This window comes from Pleurodeles waltl, chromosome 8 (assembly GCF_031143425.1).
Source record: "Pleurodeles waltl isolate 20211129_DDA chromosome 8, aPleWal1.hap1.20221129, whole genome shotgun sequence".
NCBI classification, from domain to species: Eukaryota; Metazoa; Chordata; class Amphibia; order Caudata; family Salamandridae; genus Pleurodeles; species Pleurodeles waltl.
The window spans coordinates 1,309,581,717-1,309,603,937 of NC_090447.1; the positions used below are offsets into that span (position 1 = coordinate 1,309,581,717).

General features: G+C 46.4%; 1 protein-coding gene across 4 annotated transcripts in view; it reads right to left on the reverse strand.

The window, feature by feature from the left end:
• The window catches only part of PARP4 (poly(ADP-ribose) polymerase family member 4), a 1,744,976-nt gene that overhangs the window by 1,103,523 nt on the left and 619,232 nt on the right, over window positions 1-22,221 (reverse strand). For all 4 annotated transcript variants that reach the window (XM_069202293.1, XM_069202292.1, XM_069202291.1 and 1 more), the window contains exon 21: window positions 7,132-7,269. In XM_069202293.1, coding sequence (XP_069058394.1) covers window positions 7,132-7,269 — 138 coding nt within the window. The remainder of the gene's footprint in view (window positions 1-7,131; window positions 7,270-22,221) is intronic.

Here is a 22,221-nt window from a genome sequence, read left to right on the forward strand (position 1 = left end):
TTCCTCTACAGCATCATGGAGCGGATGGGACTGGGAGAGAGCTTTATAGCATGGATGCGCCTGCTCTATGCAGGCCCGATGGCTAGAGTCTGCATAGGGCGATCGATTTCAGAAAGGCGGGTAACAGAGAGGGGGGCCAGGCAGGGCTTTCAGGTCTCTCCTTTGCTGTTTGCTCTGGCAGTGGAACCCCTAGCATGTTGGGCCCGCAGAGGGACTATCTACCGCGGGCTTGAGTCTGGAGATCACACCCATCATACTGCTCTGTATGCAGACGACCTGCTTCTATTCCTCTGGGATGACCTGAAGGGAGCCAGCGATATGTTGGACCACTTTGGGTCTCTTTCAGGGCTGGGCTCAGGGTTGATTGGCACAAATCTTGCCTGTTCTGGTGCACAACTCAAGACAACCCCCGGAGGGCTTGGGGCTCCTGCTGTGGGAGCCTGATTTATTTGAGTATATAGGAATCCGAGTATGCCATGACCTGGATAACCTGTTGGAGGGAAATATAGGCAGAGCGATCAGGTCTTTCAAGACTAGCACTGCCTCCTGGGTGACACTGCCAATCTAGGTTGCGGGCAGGGAGGCCCTGCTGAAGTTGGTAGAGCTGCCCCGCCTGCTATTCTTTTTTACAACACTCCCGATTTGGATTTTGGCTTCCTCTTTTCATGACATAAACAAGATCGTAACAGGCTTAAATCTGGGGATCGGCTCGACTCGACTCAGAGTGACCTTAGCCACCCTGCAGCACCCAGTGACAGATGGAGAGATGGCGGTCCAAGACTTCAAGGCTTATTATATGGTAGTATAGATGCAATGGCTCATGCAGTGGGTGGCCAGAAGGCTGATGCCAGGCAGAGAAATCCCGCCCTCGTCTCTGGAGGCGACTAAGTTGGCCTTGGATCTGCTTGGCCTCCTGTCCGTCAGTGTTAGGGTCACCACCAAGTTCCAAGTAGCACGGCGGCGCTGAACTCGCAAACTGCGTAAGGCTCGAATCCGGGTTTATAACTCTCCAGAAATTCCGCTCAAATTTCTCGAAGAATTGCCTCATGGGGGAACGAGGTGTGGTCTGGCAGCTTGGCGGGAGGCAGGAGTAACTGCGGTGGGAACTTTCTTCGAAGGAGTGCTCCTACTCTTCGAGGAGCTGTGGTTGTGATATGATCTGCCCAAGGTGCACTTCCTATTACACAGCATGATAACTGCAGCTTTCGCAAACTTTAGAAGACTGGCATGACAGAGCCATTGGGAGCAGCTTATTATCAGTACATCCTGAAAGCATCAGAGACACATAAGGTGGTCATTTGGTTAAATAGATGCTATCGAGATGATATCATGACCCCTATGAACTCGCTGAAGGGCAAATGGGAGGCGGATCTTGACTTGGCCATAGGCGACAGGGACTGGGAGAATATCCTACAGAACACCGCAAAAACAACCAGAAATGCCAGGTTTAAACTTATTAACCTTTTTATACTACACAGGGCATACCTTACAGCTGGGAAACTCAGATATTTTCCACTGATAGAAGCCGCATGCCCACGATGCAGAGAGGAAGGAGCAGAGTTCTATCATATGTTTTGGGGCTGTGCAAAGCTGGTTGCTTTTTGGGGGAGGGTGTAGGAAACTGGCACTTGTTGCAGTTACCCCCCCAACGTTTTGCCAGATTTTGATGCTGACTTGACTGAGAGTGTGCTGGGATCCTGCTAACCAGGCCGCAGCACCAGTGTTCTTTCCCCAAAAATGTACCATTGTTTTCACAATTGGCACATCTCTGGCACACAGATAAGACCCTTGTAAAAGGTACTAGAAGTACCAAGGGCCCTCTGAAGATGGATGGTCCCTAACGGCTGCAGCATGTGTTGTGCCACCCTGAGGGACCCCTCACCTAACACATGCCCACTGCCATTCCAGATTGTGTTCGCTGGTGGGGAGAAAAAGGCAAAGTTTACATGGCATCCCCCTCAGGGGGACATGCGCACAAAACACTGCCTGTGGCATAGGTAAGTCACCTCTCTAGCAGGCCTTACAGTCCTAAGGCAGGGTGCAATATCCCACATGAGCAATATGCCCCTACAGTGTCTAAGTCAATTCTTAGACATTGTAAGTGCAGTGTGGCCATATTAAGTATATAGTCTGGGAGTCTGACATTTCGAACTCCACAGCTCCAGAACAGCTTCACTGAATACTGGGACGTTTGGTATCAAACTTCTCAGCACAATAAATCCCTACTGATGTATGTGTGTGATTTATTAAAAAATGCACACAGAGGGCATCTTAGAGATCCCCTGTATTTTACCCAATCCTCTAGTGTAGGACTGACTGGTCTCTGCCAGCCTGCCACCAGCAGACAAGTTTCTGACCCCATGGGGTGAGGGTCTTTGTGCTCTCTGAGGCCAGAAACAAAGACTGCTTTGGGTGGAGGTGCTTCACACCTCCCAACTGCAGGAGCTGTAACACCTGGTGGTGAGTCTCAAAGGCTCAAGCCTCATGTTACAGTGACTCCCAGGGCACTCCAGCTAGTGGAGATGCCTGCCCCCAGGACAAAGCCCCACTTTTGGCAGCAAGTTTGGTGGGAAACTTAAGAAAACCAGGAGGAGTGACCACTTCAGCTCGGACCACCCCTAAGGTGTCCAGAGCTGAAGTGACCCTCCCTGCAGAATCCTCCATCTTGGTTTGGAGGACAGGGACCAATAGGGTTAGGAATGTGCACCCCTCTCCAAAGGGAGTGGACACAAGGAAGGTGTAGCCACCCTCAGGGACCATAGCCATTGGCTACTGCCCTCTGACCACTGCAACGCCCCTAAATCTTATATTTAAGGGCTTCCCTGAACCCAACTCACCAGATGCCTTGTGACCTACAAAAGGAAGAAGGACTGCTTAGCTGAAACCCCCAGCAGAGAAGAAGGAAGATGACAACTGCTTTGTACCCCGCCCTAACAGCCTGTCTCCTGCTTCAAAGAACCTGCAAAAGAACAGCAACGCGTCTAACGGGACCAGCGACCTCAGCCAAACTCCAGAGGACTTCCCTGCACCCAAAAGGACCAAGAACTCCAGAGGACAGCGGCTATAAGAAAAACCAACTACCAAGGACTCCCTCCGGATGTGTGACTCCTGACCACTTTGCACCCGACGCCCACGACCCGTGTCCAGGTAGTCCACCCAGCTAGAGAGGGTCCCCAGGCGATTGCGTGCAAGTGCCTACCCTGGGTTGACCTCTTCACCCCTCCACTATGACGCCTGCAGTGGGATTCCTGAGGACCCCCCCTTACCGCAAAGCTCCAGACAAAGATATCCGACGCCTAAAGACACTGCACCCGCAGCCCCCTAGGCCTTGGAGAAACTGACACCCGGTGCAGATACGTTCAGCAGGCAGCCCTCCTCCCTGTCCCAGTGGTGTGCCCGAGACACCCTCCTGGACCTCACTGCAACCTCTGAGTGACCCCCGGGGTCCCCTCATATAGCAGCATTGGAAACCCGACGTCCTGTTCGCACCCTGCACCTGGCCACCCCTGTGCCGCCGAAGGTGTGAGTTTGGTGACTATTAGTGGCCCCTACCAGTGCTCTTTCAATTCCCCCATGTCTGCCCTATGAGCCATAGGTACTTACCTGCAGGCAGACAGGATTCCGAGTACCCTCTGTCCATTGGAGTCCACGTTAGATTTCTTCATCTTTGACCTCTGCACCCGGCCGGACCAGTGTTGCTGGTGGTGGGTGTTTGGGGTTAACTTGAACCCCAACCGGTGGACTTCCTAACACCCAGAGACTGAAACTATAAGTGTTGTACTTACCTGTAAACCGATCTAACATTTCTTCACCCCAGGAACTGTTTCTGAAAATAGCAATGTGCCCATTTTTGAAACGGACTATTGCCAATAATTCAAAAACTGTATAACGTATCGATTTCGTATTGTTGATACATGTGTGAAATACAAATCTATTGAAGTGCTTACCTGCAATTTGAATCTTGTGTTTCTAAAAATAAAGAAAATATATTTTTTCTATGTAAAAACCATTGGCTTGGAGTTGTTATTGAGTGTGCGCTTCTATTTTCCTGTGTGTGTACGACAAATGCTTTGCACTACCCTCTGATAAGCCTAACTGCACGACCACACTCCCACAAAAGAGAGCATTAGTATTATCTACTTTAGCCTCTGTTAAGCCTCTGGGGAATCCCTGGACTCCGTGCACACTATATCTCATTTTGATTTAGTATACACAGAAACAGATTTCTACATTGGTGGATCAGCAGTGGGGTCTATGGCTTTGCATTTGCTGGACTATTCAGCCACTACCTGATCACACAACTACATTCCAAAATTGCCTTTAGAAAACTGATTTTTGAATTTGACTATTTTTTTCTACATTTTTAAAAGTCCTGCTAGGGCCATGTTTAAGCCCCCTTAGCATTTCTTTTTTAAATTTAAAAGTTATTTTAACTTAATGATTTAGTAACTAGAAGTAGTTTTTAGTTCTAAAAATAATCCCCAAACTTAGTAAACAAAATGAGTAGCTCAGAGGATATGGTGGTGGAACTCAACCACACCCCTTACCTCCATCTTGGAATGACAGAGTTAAGGCATCTCTGCAGCCTCAAGAAAATCAGAAGAGGTTCCCACCCTCCCAAGGTCAAGCTCCAGGAGCTCTTGGCAGAGTATACAAGTGACCACCCTGCTGAGGAGCAAGACCTCCCCTCAGGTGGGGAAAAAGTTAGGGATCAGGAGGATGAAATCCCTCCTCCTAACCTAACTAGGGAGACCAGGGTTTCCAAGATCCCTGTCTCCAAAGACAGTACTCACAGGATCTGGATCTTCCACAGGAGAGTCCCTCTTCACTGTGAACACTGGAGGCAGCCTCAATGAAGAGGACATCTTTTTAGCAAGGATGGCCAAAAGAGTAGCCTTGGAGAAACAGCTCCTGGCTATAGAAAGGGAGAAAACAGAAATGGGTTTAACACCCACTAATGGTGGCACCAACATAAGAACTAGGGACAGAGAGTATTCTGACACCCATAAAATCCCCAGTCGGATTGTCCCCAAATATGAGGATGGTGATGACATCACCAAGTGGTTAACAGCTTTTGAGAGGGCCTGTAGAACCAGAAGATTACAAAAGTCTCAATGGGGCTCTCCTTTGGGAACTGTTTACTGGTAAGTGTAGAGATAGGTGTAGGAGGCTGGCCTGGTTTGTAGTGGGTACCAAAGGTACTTACACCTTATACCAGATACAGTTATCCCTTATTAGTGAAACGTAGTCAGTGCCTAGAAGCCAGGCTGTCTAGGGGTAGTGTGGATGAGCAGCCAAGGCCTACCTAGGAGACATGCAAAGCTCATTCAATACCACTGTAGTCACAAAGTACTCACACACATGAAAGAAAATAATCAGTGTTACAAAAATAAAGGTACTTTATTTTGGTGACACAAATGACAAAAATACCTTAGAGACTATACTCCCTTAGGAGGCAAGTAATAAATACAGTATATACACTAGAATGCAGAAATAGCTGTAAAAACAGTTAGAAAACAGACCAAATAGTGAAAATCACAATAGTTAGAAATGGGCCTAGGGAGAACACAAACCATTTACTAAAATAGTGGAATGCAAAGGTCGGTTTCCCACCTAGGCAAGTGTAGTGTGGAGAGGGGCGCTGGGAGTGTAAGAAAACACCTAAGGTAAGTAATAGAACCCACCCCAGAGCCCAGGAAAGCAGGAGTAAATCAGAGTAACTTTCCTAGAACACTGAAGAACACGATAAGGAAGATTATGCAAGAACCAGAAGAGACTGCTACACATCAACAATGGATTCCTGGACCTGAAGACCTGTGGAAGAAGGGGAACAAGTCCAAGAAGCACTGAAGAGTCCAGGGAGAACAGGAGCCTCTGCTAACCCGGAAGAAGGAGCAAAATAAGAACCTCAGGTGAGGAACAACAGTCAGTACTGCACCCAAGGGGGCAGATGCAGGTTCCTGGTTGGTGCAGATGATATCCCATGCTGGATGGGTGATTGGAGTCTGGACTGCATTGCTGGATTCTGCCAGCAAGCCTTGGATCACGCAAAGCTCAAGGTTAGCGGAAAATGGCACTGCCAGGGACCAAGAGGGACTTGGTGGAATGTAACCAGGAGAGGGAATCAGAGGGGGATCTCAGCAACTTAGAGAGCCCTCAAAAGACCAGGCAGCGCGCAAAGGAGTCCCACAGCACGGGGACAAGGAAGGTGCAAAAGGAGGCCCACACAGCACTACACCCCGGCTCCAGCAGGCACCAAACTTCAGCGTCACCGGTACTCTGGACCCCTCTCATCCTGATGGGCGTCGCCCCTGGAACACAGGTGGTGGACCCAAGTGACCCAGACTGCCCAGTGGTCCAACTGTCCGAATTTGGAGGATGTAAGTCCTTGCCTCCCCTCTCCAGACAGTAATCCTGTGCACCATGTGAAATGCAGCTGCTAGGGCTTCTGTGCACTTTTCCAAGGAATCCTTTGTGCACAGCCAAGCCCAGGTTCAAGGATGCCAGCAAGCCTTGGCAACCGCAAAACACACGGTGTACGGGGTACTGTCTTGCATGAGGAGGTAAGCTCTTACCTCCACCAAAGTTGGATAGTTGTATGTCGGGACCGTTGGGACCACTTCAGTCCACCACCTGTGATGCTGGATCCACGCAGTTCTTCAGGAAAAGGACCCAAGCCTCCGGTCGTCGCTGCAGAGGGGTGCCTGCTGAAGCAGGGAAGTGACTCCTTGACTTCAAGGGAGATTCCTTTGTTCTTATGGTGCAGGCTGAAGACTGGCTGTCCTCTGAGAATGCACGTCCAGGAAACAGTTGCAGCTGCTTGCTGGAGCTGAAGATACAATGTTGCAGAAGTCGTCTTTGCTTCTTTGTTGCAGTTGACAACCACAGTCCTTGTTCGAGTAAGGCACAAGCAAACTCTAAATCAACCTGTTACTTGCAAACCTCCCCACCCCCATCAAAAACCCAATTTCTTACAATGTTGAAATATTAATGATAGGTTGCTCTGTTTTCAATTTGTCAAACTCAGTTTGTAATAAGAGTACGAGTAAGAGCCTAAGGAACTTAAATGAGTACAGACTCAGCTGACAACATATTTTCCTCTGATTTAAAAAAGCCATCAATAACATTTACCTCACTCTCCTTGTCAGGATGTTTTTCCACCCACATTCGTGGCAGATAAATGTCACTTAATTGGATTTTCAAGCGAAAGCCACGGCTGTCCAAGGTACTGTCTTCTTCTGTGCTTATTACAGCTTTGCAGTCTGTTTTCTAGAAATCAAAACGAGTAACGTATTATCTTAAGTAAAAAAAAAAACAAGTTTATAAAATAAGGGAGCATAAGGACGTGAGATAGTGCAGTTCATGACCACACAAAACATACATCACTGTTAAATAAAAAAGACAAAATGTCTTTCCACATAGACTAGTGGGATCAGGCAGAGAAATTTATGTTATGAGATCAAATCGTGTTTTGTGTGATAGTGGGTAATAATAACATTTCATTTCTAGCATTCAACAAATCATAGCAATAGAAAGAGGGAATGGTGGATGTTTAAAATTGTCAAATTATCCTGAGTGCACTGGCTTTCTTAATCCTGGTTTTAGCTTAAAGGAAACAACCACTTTTTAAAATGTTACCAAGGAATAATGATCCAGATCAAAAGAAGTTGATTCCCGCTGTGAGAACATAATGGGGAACACCGCATTAGCACTAATAACAGGGTTGGCGTTATACTTCCATTACCTCCTCATCGTTCTTCCTCGTCCCATTCCGAAACATATGGAGTGGATGTGCCCATTCACTCCTCACGTCACCTCTAGAAAGCTACCTCTCCCCTTTCTATGAAAGTGAAGTAGGACATGGAGCATACAGCCCTTCCTCTCCCCCAGAACTACCTGTACTTTTTTTGTGCCCTCAACGTCTTCGGTCGGCCTGTGAAGGGCTGCCTGGGTGCTCTTAGGAGTTCTTCTTCCTTTTGTAATGGTAAGGGCAGGTGCATGGGCACTGCTTGCTATGTTGTTCTATTCGCGGCTGCTTGGCGCCATGGGTTGCTGTTTATGGTAGACCGCTGCTTTGCTGGTCGGTCCGGCGTGTTACAGCGCTTCCCCTTTGCTTTGGCCTGGGCACCTTCCTGTTGGCTGCATGGGCACCTCCTCTCTGTTGGGCTGCCGGGGCACCTTGCTTTCCCTGTGAGGGGGGATATACTGTGCGTTGGCACATTGTCCCCTGGGATGCCATCACCGGTGCCTATGTTGCCCTGTCCTCCGGTATGCGAGGGCAGGGGCTTCTTTCCGGTGCAGCATTGGTGAGCTGGTTGGGCTGTGATGACCATGGGGCTCCTGTCCGGCAGGTGCTCGGTTTTGGTTGCAGTTTGTTGCACAGGGGACTGTGCATAGCTGGGCCCCTGGGTGTGGCGGTGGAGCCGCCCTTTGTCTTGGGACATGTTGGTGCATGACTTGGTGGGTCTGACGTTTTTTTCCCTGTTGGCCCTTAGGCTTTAGCTTTTGACGGCTTACAGTTGCTGCAGCCTGTCACAATTAGACTGGATGGGTGCATTCAGTTCTGGTTTGGCCCTGTGATCTTCCTTTTGGCATGCCTTACCTGGTGGCTTGGGTCCTGGAGTGAGGGCTGGTTACAGCCTTCCCACCCCTTGCCCTTTTTCACCGCCCCTTGGGTGTCTTTTTCGACTGCCGAGGGGTCCTTCCTTTTTTCCAAGGCTTTTTTATGCTGGTCCTCCTGGGTCCTCGGTTGCCTTTTATTCCAGGTCGTTCTGTGTGTTTTTTCTTCTGTTCCTCACACTGGCGACACGGGGAAACACGCTCGGAAAAGTCACCATCTTTCTCCTGACTTGCCCCCTGAAGGGGTGCATCGTGGCAGGATTTGCTGTCACCGGCCCCCGGTTCCCGACACCCAACTCCAGGACATGGTTCGTCAGCTGTCAGACGTTTATAATTTGCGGCAGGGGGAAGTCCACCCTTGTTTCTCCTGCATCACCTTCTGGTTTTGCCTGGTCTGTTTCTTCCCCTTCTTCGGTGTCCTCCTGGTTGTCTCCTGATTATGATGAAGATGACCTGGGGTTTCAGGCTGGTGCCTCTGCTAAGGGGAAATATATTCTGAAGGAGGATTTGGAGCCGGTCATCTCTTATGTGTCATCCAATCTCCAACTCCCTGTAGATTTGGACCAACCTTGCACTAGTGGTGAATGGTTCCATCAGTTCCAGCGTCATTCCATTCCCAAGCTTCCTGTTATCCCTGCTGTTCAATCCTTGCTGCAACATGAATGGAGGATCCTGATAGAGTCTCTGTCCCTCGTATGGGCTGCCTTTATCCTTTGTCCCAAGGGAAGACTTCCGTTCCTCAAGTTCTCAGTTTGGATCCTTTGATTTCCAACCTTATGGGGAAAACTTTCTTACTTTCGTCAGAGGATAATTTGACTGATCCTATTGATAAGAAGGTTAAGGCTGCTCTTAAGCACTCTCATGCTGGATTCAGTCTTTCCTTACATGCTGAAATTTATGGGGTCTATACTTCCTAGCCCCTGGTTAAGGATTTTCAGTCTCTCTCCTTTGCTATTAAGGATAGTGAAGGCTTCTCTGATTTACTGTCCCGTGTGGAGATACAAACAACATTTCTCCCTGATATTGCCTTTGACTCTCTTCGGGCTTCTGCAATGGCCACTGCTGGTTCTGTTTCTGCTAGACGTCATATTCATCTCAGAGGCTGGAGGGTTGATTTGTTTCAGAAGAATTGTTTGTTGCGCAGGCCTTTTGGTGGTTCTAAACTCTTTGGAGTTAAGCTAGAGGAGGTCCTTGGGAAGTCTTTCAAAATTCAGAAACATGTTCAACTTTTCCGTCAGAAGCCTAAAGTCTGGGATGATGGTAGGAGACAGGTGGATAATTTTTGGAGACAATAACCCGATTCCCAGTCTGTCTGCTCACGGATCTAGCGTAAGGATCCTACTTCAGTGGGTGTCTCTCGTCAGTCTGGTGGTAAGGAGGGTCCAAAAAATCCTTCCTGACTGGGCCACCCCCTCAGTCAGTTTTTTTCTGTTTGGGCTGCTTCCATCACGGACGCCCAAGTTCTTCAGGTGGTTACCCAGGGTGTTTGTCTGAAAGTTTCTCCTGAGTTTCTGAGTCCCCACTACCTGCAGACAGCATTGCCTTGGGATCCGGTAAAGAGGTTGGTTCTAGTCAATAAGGTCTCCCTGGTCCTGAAACGTGCCCTCCTTGCGGTTTCAGGCAGCAACTTTGGTTGTCATGCCCTGGGCGTGCCTCCACTTGGGTCCGGTGGTGCACCATATCCTGCTTCACTGGACACCAACCAGTGGCAACTACAATGCTCTTATTCCTGTTTTCGCTGCAATTCGCCAGAATCTCCTCTGGTGGTTGCATCCTCCTTCCCTGGACCGTGACTTTCCTCTTCAGTCTCTGACTCCTTTAGTCCTCACTATCGATGCCAGCAGCCTGGGCAGTGGGGCGGTCTTGGGGGACCTCACTGCTCAGAGCCTCTGGTCCATGGAAAATGCTTCGATGTCTTCCAATTGGAGGGAGCTACTGGGGTCTGGAATGCCCTCCAGGTCTTTACCTTCCATATTTGAGCTCACTTGGTGGTGGTCTGGGTGGACAACCAAAAGGCGATGTCCTCTAGTTCGGCACCGGGTACTCCTCCCTTGCCCATCTCATTGTGTTCTGGGAACAGTTCCACCTCCTCTGGTCCTGGGCCATTCACATTCAGGGGTGCTGAATTGTTAGGTTGATATTTTTTGAGTCGGGTGTTCCCCTCCTCCCTGGAGTTTGTTCTGGCTCTTTCGGTGTTTTCCCAGGTTTGCAGACGCTGGGGTGTTTCAACAGTGGATCTCTTTGCTACCCCCTTGATTGCCAAGCTTCCCCTCTTCTTCACCTGGTTCCTCACTCAGGGTGCGTTGAGAAATGAAGCCCTGACCAGTCCTTGGTCTCTGGGACTTATTTACTCCTTTCCTGCAATTTCCTTGATCCATTGGTTCCTCTATCATCTGCTACGGAAGTTGGCGTAGGTGGTGATGGTCTTTACTTATTGGCCTCTGAGACCTTGGTTCCTTCTTCTCTGTCTCCTGGAGGTGGGGCCAGAGTGGTGTCTTCCTCTGGCGCCTTCCCCTCTGTCTGCCCCTCTCCTTCCTCAGTGGACTCTGGCACGTTTGTCTCTCACGGTCTGGAGGTTGAGAGGGAGGGCCGCATGAAGCAGGGTCTTTCTCTGCAGGTTTCCCATTCCCTCCTGTCTTCTAGATGGGGTTCCACTAACAAGGCTTATGCACATATTTGGGGTTCCCTTGATGCTTGGTGCAGGGCCTGATCTTTGTCTCCTGTATCTGCCCTTCTTCTGCAATTTTTCAGTTTCTTCAGGAACGTTTTGTTAAGGGTCTCTTCGTGGCTACTCAAACTTCAGTGGTGCTCTTTCAAAACTTTTCGGGCTCTATGGGATAATTTATCATCCTTTGCAGGCGTGGCCTCTAAATTGTTCCTGGGTTTTTGCATTTTTCGTCCTCCCCCTCGGGACCTTTTTCTCCCCTGGGACCTTCTTGTGGTGCTTTCCCATTTGAACTCCCTAATTTATAAGGCCCTGGAGTCAGAGTCCCTTAAATTCCTGACTTTGAAATGTTTATTTCTGGTCACAGTTACCTCTGCCAGGCGTTTGGGAGAACTTAATAACTTTGTTTGTCGCCCTCCTTACCTGCACACTTTTGAGGACCGGGTCGTCCTTTCCTTGTATCCTAAGTTCCTCCCTAAATTGAATTCTTCCTTTCATCATGAGCAGGAAATTGTTCTCTCTTTCCTGCCTCCAGAGGCCTTGGTCTCTGACCCTTCCTTGTATCTTTTGGACGTTGTCTGTGCTTTGAAGATCTATTTGGCCAGGTCGTCAGAGTTTTGTCTTTCTGACCACCTCTTTGTCGGCTTTGGACCTGTGCGGAAGGGTGTCAGCGGTTCTTCTTCCACCTTGCCCTGTTGGATTAAGTCTGTTATCTTTTCTGCTTACCAGGCCCTTGGCCGGGAGGTTCCGGGTGGAATTGCAGCCCGTTCCACACAAGGTATGGCTGCTTCCTGGGATCAATGGTCTGGAATTCCCCTCCGGGATATTTGCAAGGCTGCCACCTGGGCTTCTCCTTCCACTTTCATTACCCATTACAGGTGACACGTTGCTCAGGATTCCGAATTGTCCTTTGGTTCTGAGCTCTTGGTTGCCGATGCTTCCTCGTCCTGAGGCTGTTCCTTGGGTATGGACTGTTCATGTCACTGGCTTGTGGTCTGTTCTGTTCCTGGGCTTCTGTTTTTTTTTTTTGTGCCTCATTACAATTTTGCACTGTACTGACTGTGTTCCTTGTGGTTCTTTTGTGTGTCTGTTTAAAGTGGTCTTGCTTGGGCATTCCTCCATTCATTCGGAATGGGATGAAGAAGGACGATGAGGAGGTAATGTTCAGATTACTTACCGGTAATCTTCATTACCCCGATTCTTCCTTCCTTGTCCCATTCTGTACCTCTGTCCCTCCCTCCCTGTTCTTTCATCAGCCGGTGTTGTGGTGCCTGGTAACATACAAGTAGTCCTGGGGAGAGGAGAGGGTATATGTTCCTTGTCCTTCTTCCCTTTCATAGAAATTTAAGAAGTAGCTTTCTAGAGGTGACGTGAGGAGTGAATGGGCACATCCACGTCATTCGTTCAGAATGAGATGAGGAAGGAATAATCGGAGTAATGAAGATTATCAGTAAGTAATCCGACCCTTAAAAGGCATTGGTGTGTTAAGTGTGTGAAATGAACAAAACTTTTTCCAACTCTATTTCAAGACTCAGAGCATTGTTGATGCAGTTCGCTTTCTAGAACAAATAAAGTTAGAGACAAGCTATACACCTGTCTCTTTGAAGCTCAGTTTCTGTAGTGTGCCATCCAGCACAATCGTAACTCTGAGCACGCACACATAGTGTCAGAGAGCCCAGAGGCGCTCTTGCGGCAGATGGCTGAATAACCTATGCCGCATGTGTCCATGCCTCGATCGCCCACCAGAGTCTCTCAGTGCCAGATTAAACTCTGTGGAAGCCCCTGAGCAGTCAAAATTCCGGGCCCCCCTTGCAAAATTATCTCCTAATACATTGTAATTTTCTTTCAAGATCAAATCAATATAATTTTGAACCGTTGTTGCAGGGCCACTAAAAGGATTTGCATCCATAGGTCAGTGCCTACTTTGCCTATTTGGCAATCCGGCAGTCTCTCCTTATCTTTTGCTTGCTAGCAGAGAAGGGGTTTTCTTTTGTTTATTGTTTAGGATCCTACTATTAGTACTTAATTTGTTTTCGGTGGTAGCCAGAGTATTGTACCAACACTTATTTTTTACGCATGTGACACTTGATGTACCCTTGCCCCAGACATGATCATCAAGATTAAAACCAAACCATACCCAGCAAATTAAGCCCAGCATCAATTAGTGTTGTTAGTACACAGTAATAGTGGGGCATTGCTGGCCATAAACAGCCACTTGCGAGCTGCACCACAACCACTCTGTATGGGGTGGGGGTAGTAGGGCCAGGGTTTACAACACGCAGAGTGGTCTTTAGAGGGTACCCCATTTGATCATGTAACAGTTTACCTTGTAAACCCTACTACAGATTCACTCTCAGAGATTAGCATCGGGGCAGTAGAGAATTCTGAGATAAATGTAGACAGCAATTGACCTTTGGTATAAGATTGGCTTCAGATTAAATAGCAACTGCACATCTGTATCCCAGAAAATTCTTGCAAATGCCTGCCTCCTATTCTCCCACTTGTTTCATAAATGCTTGCACTCTATACACATTGTGCAGCCTTCACTGAAAAGTTAGGCCCACAAGGCAGAGACAGCCTCACGTTCCATGTCCCAATGGTAATGATGTTGGTCGAAAGCAGGTAGATCGGCTCTGTGGCTTCTAGGGATCTCTGTCTTTTACCACCAGGCGTCATAGCTCCCCATTAGGAAGATTTCTCTCTCCGAAAGGCTGGGATGTATTTTGGTTGATGTTCCTGTAGCTATAATTTTTTTACACAGTGGGGTAGCTAGCCCCACACATAACCCTATTCCCAGTTGGACTTGGGACATGCCCACGGCGGACTTAACCATAGACAGACAGCACTATACCAATATCATTGCATATTGAATTTGGGTGATTCCTGTTGAAATTCCATGCTTGCCCTATCAGCAACTTTCAACAAAATTGAATACTGAAGGTCTCATAGTTGCTCTGGAGCACCACATGGAATTTCTGTATTAAAATCCTAAGTTGGCTCTTTGCAATTTTATCCAACTGATTTCACTTGGTAAAAACGGGCAATCACACCACTGGAAGGGTTGTGATATTTCGTGAAGTCTCTTGCTGTTCACTGTTCAGTATTGGTGACAACACATTTTAATTTGTACCTCAAACTACTGAGCTCAATATCTGAAGGACGTGACTTGCAATTCATCAATATACTGATGATACGTGACTAAGCTTGAAACTTACTTATGAATAAACATCTTATTCCTTCAAAACTGGCCCTCGTAACCCAAACTCAAACAGCAACAGTTTGTTGATAAACTAGGAGAAAACTCACTCTAATCACCTCCAGATACAAAACAGGTGAGACCCAAGATTATAAATGAGCTCATCACTGATGGTTTTTCTCCCTTAATTGTCTACAATTAAATCTATATTCTCTATACTTGGTATCTCTATGTCTTCATCTCTTACGTCAACAGTCCTCATATCTTCTAACTTTCACCTTCAGTCACTAATAAAGATCAGCATTTGCTAATCTCTTTCACATTAAAGTCAGTAGCTCCTGTCCATATCATGTTTTGTCTCAACTTCTGCAATGTCATTCTCATGGAATTCACGCGTAGCTCAATAAAACATCATTCTCCACTCAATGGCAAGACTCATCTCTTGAATGAGGAAGTTTGATCACATTTACCCAATACTCAGGAAGTTACATTGCGTTCCTATTGAGGCAAGGAGTACATTCAAAATATGTTGCATTACCTTCAAACTGATCCAACGCAAGGTGCTTTTTTCCCTGAAATAATACCCAGAAGCATGGTTTGTTTTTCTTCAAAAGAAAAAGCAATAGCATAACAAAAGGTAATTTACACTTTTGAGTATGTTTACACTTTTGAGTAAGTTTACTACTTTTCGGTATTCACAGACTCTAAGTGTAAGTTACTACACTACACATGGCCAACTAGTGATACTGCAACACCCTCACATAGAAAATAATGGAGGGGGGGATTGAAAATAAAACCCCAGAGAAAACAAAGTTAAATTCAATTAAATGATATAAAATAGTTAAAATGAAAATAAATATAAATTATTGTTACAAAAAACATAAAATATTACATATTTATTATTTATTTATAACATATTTTAATAACCTCTTTTGAATTGAAAAAATGATTTAACAATATATTTTATTTAAACAAAAATATTAAATTAATCTGCCCTTAGGAGTGTTACTTTTGAAGTTGTAGACCAAGAACATACCATGGTTGAACTTGCATTAAAACATTTCAAGGTAAAAACTTTAGTGCCTTCCGAGGAGAGGTCTATCAATCAATCAATCAATCAGGATTTATAAAGTGCAGCAAATCACTCATGAGGGTCTCAAGACGCTGAAGTTGCTAGCTACTTTGCAGTGCTCTGTTCATTCGAACAGCCACGTCTTGAGTCATTTTCTGAATTCCCAGAGCGATGTAGCGTTCCTGAGGTGCAAGGGTAGGTCGTTCCAGGTTTCTGCCACCAGGTGATAGAAGGAGCGTCCTCCACTGTTGTATCAAAGGATCCAGGGGTTGTCTGCAAGGAAAAGTGAGGCAGTTCGCAGGTGTCTGATAAGTTGCTGGAAGGTTATTCATATGTTGATGTATGCTGGTCCTTCCCTCTTCAGGGCTCTGTAGGCGTAGGTCAGCATCTTGAACTGGCATCTCTTCCGGATCGGTACCCAGTGTAGCTTCTTGAGGTGCAGGGTCATGGGAGTCCATCTGGGGAAATCAAGGATTAGTCTTGCTGCTGAGTTTTGTATTGTTTGTAGTCTCTTAAGGAGGAGTGCAGTGATTCCTACATAATAAGTGTTACGTGGTCTAGCATGCTGGTGACAAGGGCATGAATGACGTCCTTCTGGTGTCGGTAGGGAGCCACCTGAAGATCTTACGGAGAATGCGTAGGGTGTGGAAGCAGGCAGATGAGACTGCGTGTTCCTGTTTCTGCATAGATAAATTGCTGTCCAAGATGATGCAGAGGCTGTGTGTGTGGTCTGTTGGGGCAGGGGAAGGGCTGAGTTTGACAGGCCGCCGAGTGTTGTTCCATGGAGAGGTGGTGTTCCCATACATAAGGACTTCTGACTTGTCCGTGTTGAGCTTGCAACAATTGTCCTTCATCCAGTCGGCAATGTTCACAATACATCTGTGTAAGTTGGTTCTGGTGATGGAGGGTTCTTCTGACAGCGAGAGGCTGAGCTGGGTGTCATCGGTATAGGAGATGATGTTGAGTCTGTGCGATCTGATGGTGTTGGCAAGGGGGTAATATACGTTTTGAAGAGGGTGTGGCTGAGGGACGATCTTTGTGGTGTGCCGCAGATGATCTCCTTGGGTTCTGAGGAGAATGGTAGGAGATGGATTCTCTGGGTTCTTCCAGTGAGGTGTATGAGGCAATCCATTTGAGGGTGTCTCCCTGGATTCCAATTCCAGAAGGATGAGGGCTGCTGTTTTGCCCCGGCCGAAGAGGGCTGCAATCAGGGCAGTCTCTGTGCTGTGGATGACTGGGAATCTGGAATGAGAGGGGTCCAGGAGGATGTAGTTTTCCACATGTTTGCTGAGTTGCTGATTGATTGCCTATTTGTGAACCTTCGGCAGAAAGGGGAGCAGGGAGCTGGGCTGGTATTTTTTCAGATCTGCTTGGTCAGCGGATGGTTTCTTCAGGAGGGGGCCTCACTTCAGCATGTTTTCAGTCCTCAGAGAAGGAGGCTGGGGTGATGGAGACATTTAGGAAGAGGACTGGACATTGGAGGAAAATCCAGATGCTCTTAGCCAGGCGTCTCTGAGAACAGCAATTGATGTGCCCATAAACCTGGTAACTGGATTGGTCAGTTCAGTTCTGACTGGATTACTTACCCAGATGATGCCTCGGACGAGGTCTTAAAAGTGGACCTGGAGTTCCTGTGAGAGATTAGGGATGCAAGTGTCTGCTATCTCCACAGTTCGTGCACACAGTGCACATAGCATCTTGAGTGCTAGGCATTCAGCAGCAATGATTTTCTTAACCCAAACCTCAATTACTTTTTAGTCTCTATCCACTGGGACAGTAGGGAACCTGCCAGGGGCAGACACAAAGATGAGGCCTGAATAACATGGCTTTTCAGGGGGGTCCTCCAAATAATATAAAGGATCACCTGTGGCCGGTCTATGCTTCCTTGTGATTGACCTATCGGCAGCAGAGAATGAGGATGGCTTAGTCCAGGTGCCTAATACAGCGTATTGAAGAGCCTCATTTAATCTGTGAGGATGTTTGATTTACTTTCTACAGCAGAGGTAACTCCAGAACATCTGCAGTAACCAAGCAGTCCAAATTTCCTACTTCTGGAGAGGTGTCAATGCCATTAATCTCGGCCAGGACCTGAAACTCCTGCAATGGTATTTTGAGGATCACCCTGACCTGAGTCCATACTAAATAAGTCATAAAGAGAGTGGTGCTCTCAAGCATTATTTTCCTTCAGGAAATGTTGTGCCTCCCCTCTGCATCTATGCAAATGTGCCAGGGGTTGTGAGCTAGTAATGGGCTGCTTTGGGGCCAGCGTTGATGCTGATGGTATGACCCCACTCTGCCCTGCTTGTTGCAGTACCACATGGCAGTGGTGTTGTCTGTGAGCACTTGTACCATCTTCCCATTGAAGGAAGGAACGAAGAAAGCTTTTAACGCCAAGTGGATGGCTCAAAGCTCCAGCAGATTTATGTGAAAGCAAGCTTCTACTGGAGACTAGATGCCTCTGAGCTCCACCTCGCCCAGGTGGCCACCCCAGGCACAGGAGCAAGACCACAGTCACCACTGTCAGATCTGGGTGGGGTAGAGAGAGGGTATTCTGTTGACTCAATCACAGCCTAACAAACACCATTGCAGTTCTTTTGAAATTTCCTCCAAAATATAGACTTGATCGGATAGATCACCCTAGATATCTATACCTAAATGATTTTTGTTGGATAAACTAATGAAGGGCTTCCTAATCCCTGGGCCCCACACTGCTGCCAGACACCTTATTTAGAAAAGATTCAGAATTTTGGGCTTGGTGTATGATTGTTTTATATGCGTCCAGCTTACATTATGAAGGTGACCCATGTAACTCCAAAGGTTCCATATTGTGCTCAATTTAAAAACAAGCATTTGCAATGCAATGGGTCTAGCATTTGCTTGAGTTAAAGCTAATGGTGTTCATAACTTGACTTTTTGCCACATAAACTGGTCAAACCCTGCCTCATAATTTGGTCTTTTCCTGCCACATAATTCCAGTGGCCATGCATATAACTAAAGCACTTCCATTTACCTTCTTCCTCTAGCTGCAGCCAAAATACAAATGTTGTCATTTAGCATCCTAATTTAAATCTGCCATGCTAATTCCAATAGAATACCACTTTTGCCACCCCACCATCAGAGTTGCTGGATGGCTAACACTATTCCCCCCCAAAAAAGACACAAGACGGCCACAGAGGAGTAACGAGAGAAATAAACTAGAAGGGTCACCCAAACATATCAAAAAGTTTTCAAACAGTCACAGTGCAATAAGGATGTTAAGTTGGCCTGAATCATGGTCATAATTGTAATAAGGAGAGATTAATAATACATATACAATTATCATGTAAACCCAATAAAAACATAAATCAGAAATACACTTTTGGCATTAGACTGTAATGTTCAGAACAGACCCTAGAGGACACCACAGTGAAAATAGTATTTGTAAGAAACATGATCATGTGACCATATAGTTAGCCCCTAGAGGCCATAACCAAATGAAAAGACAATGGCAGAAGGTAATAGTTCGCCCATGCATAAGTATGTTGACAATTGTGCAATAATCCTTGTAACAGGGTCAGTCTGCAAAGCGGTAACAAAACCGCCCCAAGGCGGGACAAATGTAAAGCATTTACCAATGACATCAAGGGATTCTTGAAATGCAAGCCCACAAATGAGTGAAAGTGATGGCTGATGGTTAAAAGCCCACAGAATACTCACAAAAGGTCGAAAAGCGCTTGCGCGCGACTTAAGAAGGGTTCCTTGGCAGACCCAGGTAATTATCATTTAATGGTATTTCTGGCCATAAACGCTAAGGCATACACCTCTATTCCGCTATGCTTTCTTGGAGATTAAATTTTAATCTTCTACCTTTATATCAAACAGGTTCTAATTCAACTGTGACTCTTTAGACAATGTCCTAGCCCCGGCAATTATGACATAACACTTTTAAATAGACTTTAAGGGAGCATTTGGCAGGGTAAACAGGACTATGATGTTGAGAAAACTTGCTGTAATTGTCTATCCCGGAGTTCTTATTTTACTGATCTGCTCTGCTGCTTCATAAAAAAACATGCAATTGTATATTCTTTTGTTGGATTCTCTGAATAAGCTTTTGATCCAGAGCATAATTTTGACTTTGGCCCTATTTATTTGAAGTGGACTTTCCTTCATTCGGCTGCTAATAGCACTAAACTCCAAAACATAGCCTACTGTCCCCTATAATCTTAAAAGTGTTATCTGCATAGGATTGGGTCTACCGCCCTCACCTCTTAATCAGTTTTGGCTGTGATCTTTGCTTATTTTGAAATGAATGAGGACCAGCCGCATCAGTGAGCCCTGAGGGTCGCAGCACATTGTCTTCCAGGGGCTGCAATATATATTTTCCATACAAGTCAACGGTGAAAGAAAAGAATGAAAACTAGAGAGTTCCTGATTCATCACACTGGCCTCCTCCGTGAGGTGAATCAGAATAACCTCATGCCACAGCATTGACGTGGTCAGGTAAAAACGTACCAGCAGTGTCAGGCTTCTCTTGTCTATAAGAATCTGGTATGAATCCACAATCAATGCCGCTTATTCAGCCTGGGTGGAAACCTGACTAGTAGTTTTCATTTCCAGACGGCATGGCACAAAGAATTACTACAAATGACCTGTCACAGTATTTTATAAGTTGTAACTGTTTAATATGGCTCATATCAAATGTTTCACTGATGCCTGTAGTAAAATTCCAAGGAACCTTATTTGCTCTTTGTAGTTGCTCAGCATAGTTAGAGCCTTTTCCAAGACATTATTAGTCTCCTCCATCAGCTCAGGGAAGATTCCTGAGCATTGTTTTGGCCATTTCATCCAATATAATGCACCAGGACTGATTTTCTCCTTACCACGTGAATTATGAACCTATTCATGGCTCACAAATGAACATCAAGAACCTTAGTATAATGATCCTACAGCAAAATGTGCTCACCAGGTGTCTGCAAACATTGATGAGGATTCATGAGTTGCTGCCAACTACAGCAGAGGCAACTTCAAGTTGCAAAGCTAAACTACCAAGCAACTATCAAATGCTGAGCTTTCTCTGTGGACTTTTGTAAGCAGGAAGACAAAAAATAAATGAACAACCATGGGAATGTGCAGCACCTAAAATATCACTACAGTTGCAGTTACTCTTTTTGGAACTCAGTATTAAACGAGGAATATCTGCACCAGTTTCCTTCCATTTGTTGTAAGACTACAATTCGCTGCTCACTCCTGTAACTGGAGTACGCAACAAGAAGCCAAATCCAGCTTAAAATAAGTACTCCTAGTTGCGTGTGCACATCAACGACCTAGAGATGTGCTAGCATACTTCACAGAGTGCACATCAGATTACACAGGACACAAGTAAGGAAGAAATGCACAAAGGATTTTCTGCTCAGCAAAAGCAGAGACTAAGCTCGAGCATATATATATGACAGCTGGCAGAAGGGTGTTGGTGTGCAAGTATTAATTTGTTACACATGTGAATACAAATTCCTAAAGAGAAAAAACGCCTAAGGGTTTGGTCTGCTGCCTAGATTGTCCAGTCAAATCATTAGCTCATTAAAGTGGGGACAATCCCTTAACTTTTCTTCTTCTTTAGATGAGCCACTGCTGTCCTAATGTCCAGTTTCCATTGTGCAAATTTTACAAGCAACATTTGGCGAAAGTCCAGTTTCAAGTTTCCTGTCCACAGCAAGTGATACACAAATATCACCTCTGAGCAGAGATCATAGGGCCATAGGGTGTAGGGACACTGTGCATTTGGACACACAGTATGGGAAAGGACTACACCCTAGGTTCAGTCCATGCTGGGTACAGCCACATGTAGTTTCCAGTGAATGCTGGATCATTGATAATGGGTAAATGTCATGCTTAAGGCCATGAACTGTGCCTATTGCATACAGGATACATATTTAGGCACTGTCAAAAAGATCAAGTTATTTACCGTCAGTAACACTCTTTTTGGTGGATACTCTTTCTAGCCACAGACTCCTCATCTTTCTTGACTTTTGGCTCCTGACCCATGAGGTCTGTGGGTACCATGTCCTCGACCACGAAAGGGCTGGGAAGCCTGCAGGTTATGGTGGTTGGGCAGGTAGAGATGCGCCTGGAAGCACCTTCCGTGGCTATGAAGGATAGAAAGTCAGACTGGCATTAGCAAGGGGCCATGGAAAGGCCCAAGGGCCTGGCCGTAGCCTGTAGTCCTTGAAGTGCTCCAGCGCTGAGGCTGCACTGTGTCCGAAGAATCAGGGGCCATTGAAGGGCATGACCATAAGAGAGATATGGACATGCACTCAAAAAGCCAGTGGTGCTCAACTAGGTGTGGCACCTAAGGGACACCGACAATGGAACCGATCTGCCTAGGAAGTCAGTGGCATCCAGTTCACAGCATTTGACAAACTGAGATGTATCTCTCCTGTCAGCAATAGCTTGGAACAGTATGGTTCAGGCTTCCTCCAAGACCACAGGCAGCACCTCCGCAACCAAGTAGGAGTATCAGCCCAAAAGGCACATGGTGTTCACAAAACCACAGTATCAGGCTGGCGGGAGAAAATATAATCTTTACTAAGGTATCTAGCCTCTTGGATTCTCTGCCTGGTGGAGTGGTAGGAAATGTGGAAGGATTTACTCTGGAAGTGGAGGCTTGAACCACAAAGCTCTCTGGGGTGGGGT